General features: G+C 48.8%; 1 protein-coding gene across 1 annotated transcript in view; it reads left to right on the forward strand.

The window, feature by feature from the left end:
* The window catches only part of LOC129488729 (uncharacterized), a 43,174-nt gene extending 37,662 nt beyond the window's left edge, over window positions 1-5,512 (forward strand). Inside the window, 1 exon segment of the mRNA XM_063645408.1 lies at window positions 5,488-5,512. Within this exon segment, the coding sequence (XP_063501478.1) occupies window positions 5,488-5,512 (25 nt within the window).
* The last annotated feature ends 488 nt before the right edge of the window (window positions 5,513-6,000 follow it).

Genomic DNA, 6,000 nt, shown 5'->3' on the forward strand with positions numbered 1-6,000 from the left:
AAGTTTGAGGGCTTATCCTTGCATAGTGAAAAGAGGGCCTGGACTTGGAGTCCAAAAGCCTGCAGGCCTCTCCTATGAGACCTTGTAGCTGCTGGCAGCAGCCAAGGTGAGCCACTTTGTTAAGTTGTTAAGCAGACTTAACAGCTCTTGTGGGGAGAGCCTGCCAGGGTTAACTCAGCCTCGAGCCTTAACCTCTTTTGCGTGAGGAGGTAGGTAAGCCCTTCCCAGGGCCCCAGGCCCAGTGCGCTGTCTGTACCGAGCCTGTGTTCCAGCATCTTCCTGCTGGCTTGTTATCGGTGGTCCCCAGCAGAACAGAGTTGTGCTGTGCCAAGGGTTAGCGTAGGTGGCCATGACTCACTCAGCCTCATGGGGAAGCAGATGCTGCCACTGTAACCAGCGCTGCCAGGGAAACAGGCTAAATAAATCCCAGATCCTTGTAGAGGGCAGAGAACAAGCTGCCTACAGCCAGTGAGCCAGCAGCTCTGGTTCTGTTCTAGTTCAGCCACTGCAACAGCCTGTGCCCAGCTCTCAGCTTCGGGGCTAACTGGGGACTGGGATTGAGAACAGAAACAACAGAGCCTTGTGCAGAGGCTGGAGCATGTGACAAGAGGTGATGTATTAGTCCGTTTTCATGCTGCTGATAAGACATCCTCGAGACTGGGTAATTTATAAAGAAAAAGAGGTTTAATGGACTCCCAGTTCCACATGGCTGGGGAGGCCTCATAATCATGGCAGAAGGCAAGGGAAGAACAAAGGCATGTCTTACATGGTGGCAGACAAAGTGAGAATGAGAACCAAGTGAAAGGGGATTCCCCTTATAAAACCATCAGATCTCGTGAGACTTATTCACTACCAAGAAAACGGTATGGGGAAAACCATGCCCATGATTCATTTATCTCCCACTGGGTCCCTCCTACAGAATGTGGGAATTATGGGAGCTAAAGATGAGATTTGGGTGGGGACACAGCCAAACGATATCAAGTGATCGGAAGGCTGTGTCTGATGATGGGTGCCCATGCACAGCTGCAGGACCCCAAGCTAAGCCTTAGGCACTAGGCTGACAAGTTCACATAGCTCCCTCTCTGAAAATCTGTGTGATATTTGTGCTTACTGTTGGGTTGGGGAGAAGAGATGAGAAACTCAACTCTTTTAAGACCGGGTCTCACTCTGTCACCTAGGCTGGAGTGCACTGGTGCGATCTTGACTCACTGCAACCTCTGCTTCCTTGCTTCAAGCTATTCTCATGCCTCAGCTTCCTAAGTAGCTGGGACTATAGGCGCGGGACACCACATTTGGCTAATTTTTGCATTTTTTGGTAGAGATGGGATTTCACCATGTTGGCCAGGCTGGTCTTGAACTCCTGATCTCAAGTGATTCACCCACCTTGGCTTCCCAAAGTGCTAGGATTACAGACTTGAGCCACCGTGCCTGGCCAAGAAACTCACTCTTGATTCTCTTCTCTCTCCTATTTGGACAGGAGCAGCTCCCTCACTAGACAATGTGAAGCTGCCCTCTATTCCAACTGGCCAGAAATCGACTCCCTGAGAAGTGTCTGTTTTGTCATAAACCAAGAAGAGGAAACTGAGGCCAGAAGGTGCAATGACCTAGCCAAAGCCCCACAGAGGCTTTTAGAGGCAGCGTCAGGCTGGGCTCCTGGTATCCTGGACACAGAGCCTCATCATTTCCCACTGGACACTGCACCCCATGGCAACAATCGTATGGACCTTAGGGAATTTGCTTTACCATGAATATCTGCTCTTACAGGCAGTGGATGGTGCCATTAGTAACATACACTGCTTTTTCCATGAGCAACAGGGAGTCTGTAGCCAACTTTCTCCAACTTCATCAACTCCTAATCCAGGCTAATGAGTCCCTGGCTCTACCAGTCAGATAGTGGAAATCCCAAGAGTTTTTAGGTTTGCCTAACATCCTATCATTGTAGGGTCAGGAACAGAGCCAGAGGTGGGCCTCTTGGGTTTTCAAACTAGCCCTCCCGAGGTAGTGAATGTCCAAACTCATCAGTCCCACCTGATGATTCTCAGGTAATTTCCCGAGAAGTCCCCACTCCCTATTCCCAGATGAGGCTCACAACATGGCCCAGTGGTATTAGCACATTTTTATGGCCCTAGGTTTCCCTGAGGTAGGAGGCAAGACTTGACTCTGGAGGCTCGGCTCAGACACTGGACCAGATTGAGGACTAGCTAAAACAGGGAGGAGGCAAAATCACCTCTCCATAAGACACATCCACCAGCATGCCATGTCAGTTTACCACTGCCATGGCTACACCGGGAAGTTACCGCCCCTTCCATGGCAATGACCTGACAACCCATAAATTACCACTCTTTTTCTAGAAATTTCTGCATAATCTTCCCCTTAATTTGCATATAATTAAAAGTGGGTATACACATGACTGTAGAACTGCCTCTGAGCTACCACTCTGGGTGCACTGCCCTGCCTAGGGTAGCCCTGCTCTCCTGCTGCTGCACACTGCTGCTTCAATCAAAGTTGCTGTCTAACAGCACTGGCTCACCCTAGAATTCTTTCCTGGATGAAACCAAGAATCCTCCTGGGTTAAGCCCCAACTTAGGGGCTCATCTGCCCTGCATTATCCCCAGGCCCCCAGCAGCCACCTCAAGCCTTCCTTGCTTCTCAAGCCCCACAGAGGGGGCTGTGAGGGGCCTTCTCTCTCTACCTTCCTCTTAGATTTCACAGGAGGAATAAGGGCCACTGGATGGGCCTCACTGTCCTTCCTGACCTTGCCCTCCTGTCTCCTGTTTAAGGAAAACCCCTTTTCCTGCATCCTGATCCCTTCCCTCCCTGCCATGTCTTTGCTCCATAAATTATCTCCCGTCTCCTAACTATTCAACATCTACCTTTGTACAAGTTCCTCCTCCTCAGCCTGTAAACATGTTTATGTCTCTCCCACATAAAAGAAAAAAAACCAGCTACATCAAATGCACGTTCCTCCCTGGTGACTCTACTTCTCTACCTGAAACGCCTCTTATCAGAGTAACCTGCACTTTTTCCCTCCCCTTTCTTACCTCTCAGTGGGTCCCAGTCTCTTTCTGTAACTTGCTGTGTAAGCTTGGGCAAGTGACTTAACCTCTCTGAGCCTCTCAGTGTATTCATCCATAAAATGAAAATAATCACACTTTCTTTGTAGAGTTGTGAAAATTTAATGAAATTCCACACACGAAACTCCCAACACAGTGCGTGGCACATGGTGGGTGTTGAGTAAGTGGAGCGGCTGCTTTAGTTATTTCGATCCAATGCTGTCTGAATTTTGCCCTGTTGCTCTCTTGAAATTGTTCCTGCAAGGTCACCAAGAGCTTTTTTTTTTTTTTTTTTTGAGACAGAGTCTCGCTCTGTCACCAGACTGGAGTGCAGTAGCGCAATCTCAGCCTGCTGCAAGCTCCGCCTCTCAGGTTCAAGTGATTCTCCTGCCTCAGCCTCCTGAGTAGCTGGGACTACAGCTGCATGCCAGCACGCCCGGCTAATTTTTTTTTTTTTTTTTTTGTATTTTTAGTAGAGATGGGGTTTCACCATGTTGGCCAGGATGGTCTCAATCTCCTGACCTCGTGATCTGCCCACCTCAGCCTCTCAAAGTGCTGGGATTACAGGTGTGAGCCACTGCGCCCGGCCAAGAGCCTTCTAATGACCTGTTACACGGTATCCCCCTCAGTGCCCATCCTGCTTGGCCTCCCTTCAGCATTGTGGACTTTACCCTCAGTCTAGAGTTTTCCTTTCCCCACCTCTTGTCTGCGCCTTCTCCATCGCTTTCCCTCACTCTTCCTCCACCCATCCCTGCAATATGTGCCCAGGTCTCTGTCCTTGTGGTTGTTATTGCACATTCCCCTGGGCTTTCTCATCCATGTCCAGGAACTACATGAGTCTTCCAGATTAATCTTCATAAAGCATGAAGAGCCCTGAGTTGTCATTCCCTTTTTCAACAGTCATCAGTGGTTCCCTGTCTCCCTCAGCAGAAACCCTCTGTCCCCAGCACTGGCCCACCATGATCTCCAGTGCTGGATCCTGGGATATGCTCGTTTGGCTCTTGAACATCTACTGCACCCCTCGTCCTTTAATCCACCTGCAGTGGATGCAGGGAGGGGCCCCCTAGATCCCTCTGCAGCAGTTATTCCCCCCGTTGCTGGGTGTGCTGCTGGCAGACCACCCTCTTTGGGAATTGTCTCAGCTATCAGCCCTCTTTGGGAATTGTCTCAGCTGAAGGGATTCACTTTGTCCAACATCACACCCTTTCCCAGAGCAGCCTGCATTCCGTGGCATCAGTGTGGGAATGTAAATTCTTGAGCCCCGTGCCCTAACTCAGGAAATCTCTGAGGAGTTGCAACTCCAAAGCTCCTCAGAGGTCAGCTGAGGCCTTGGGGGAGACTGTATTCCAGCCCAACTTCCCCTGCCCAATCCTGCCCCTTTCCCTTCTCTTCCCCTCTCCTTTGCTCCCCTTCCCCAGATGTTACCCCTGGAGCACTCAACAGACTCCCTGCACATTCATCTCCATCACAGTCCACTTCTCAAGGACACAGCCCAGGACACTACCCACATCACCCTATTTGCCTCACTTGAGGAATCCCCCTGCTGCATTCTTTCTTTCCTCGATTTCTTGGTTCACACCATCCCCTCCAATTATCCTGTCCTTTCCTCCTGCCTCTACCTGTCAAAATGCTCCTTGTTCTTCAAGGCTCGGCTCAAATGGCACCTTCCGCATAACGTTTTTATTTGATGTTCTCTGGTTTACCTCTCTCCACCTCTAAGGTAGAAGATACCACTCCCTTCTTTTTGCCTGGGATCTGAAATTGCCCCAGAACCAATTTGTGATGGTTATTTTATTTTATTTTTGAGGCAGAGTCTTGCTCTGTCACCCAGGCTGGAGTATAGTGACTTGACCTCAGCTCACTGCAACGTCCACCACCCGGCGCAAGCAATCCTCCTACCTCAGCCCCCCAAACAGCTAGGACTACAGGCATGTGCCACCACACCTGGCTAATTTTTTGTGTTTTTGGTAGAGACGAAATTTCACCATGTTACCCAGGCTGGTCAAACTCCTGAGCCCAAGATATCCACCCATCTCAGCCTCCCAAAGTGCTGGGATTACAGGTGTGAGCCACTGAACCTGGCCTGTGATGGTTAATTTTAATGTGTCAACTTGGCTGATCCATGGAGTGCCCAGATATTTGGGCAAATATTATTCTGGATGTTTCTGGATGAGAAGAACACTTAAACCAGTAGACTGAATAAGGCAGATTGCTCTCCCTAATGTGTGAGGGCCTCAGTCAATCGGCCAAAGGCCTGAATAGAACAAAAAGGGTGACCTCCCAAGTAAGAATTCTTCCTGCCTGACAACCTTGGAACCGGGACATTAGCTTTATTCCTTGCTTTTGGACTTGAACTGAAATATTGTCTCTTCCTGAGTCTCAGGCCTGCTGGCCTCCAAACTGGAACTGTATCACCTTTTCTCCTGGTTTTCAGGCCTTCAGGCTTGGACTGGAACTAAACCATGAGCTCTCCTGGGTCTCAGCTTGTCGACTCACCCAGCAGATCTTGGGACTTGCCTGCTTCTGTAACTGTGTGAGCCAGTTCCTTATAATAAATATCTTCCTCTATATATATACGTCCTATTGGTTATGTTTCTCTGGAGAACCCTAACAAATACTATGGGAATAATGGATTTGGTGTGAAAATTAAGTGTTTTCATGCCTGTAGAAGCACTCTGAACAGTCCCTATACATAGTTATCCCAGCACAATGAATGTTAGCTATTATTATTATGTGTGTCTTATTATTCTAGGCCTAGGATAATGTTTTAATAATTTTTATCTGACATATCAAGCCCAGAACGAATATTTGCTGATGGAACCCAATTATCTCCTGGCTTAAATGCTCCCACCCATGTATTACTATGATTTCAGCTCTCACTGCATCCCCAGCTGTTTCCAGGGTCTCTCTCTCTCTCTCTCTCTTTTTTAGAGATAGAATCTTGCTC

Source organism: Symphalangus syndactylus, chromosome 8 (assembly GCF_028878055.3).
Source record: "Symphalangus syndactylus isolate Jambi chromosome 8, NHGRI_mSymSyn1-v2.1_pri, whole genome shotgun sequence".
Taxonomy (NCBI): Eukaryota; Metazoa; Chordata; class Mammalia; order Primates; family Hylobatidae; genus Symphalangus; species Symphalangus syndactylus.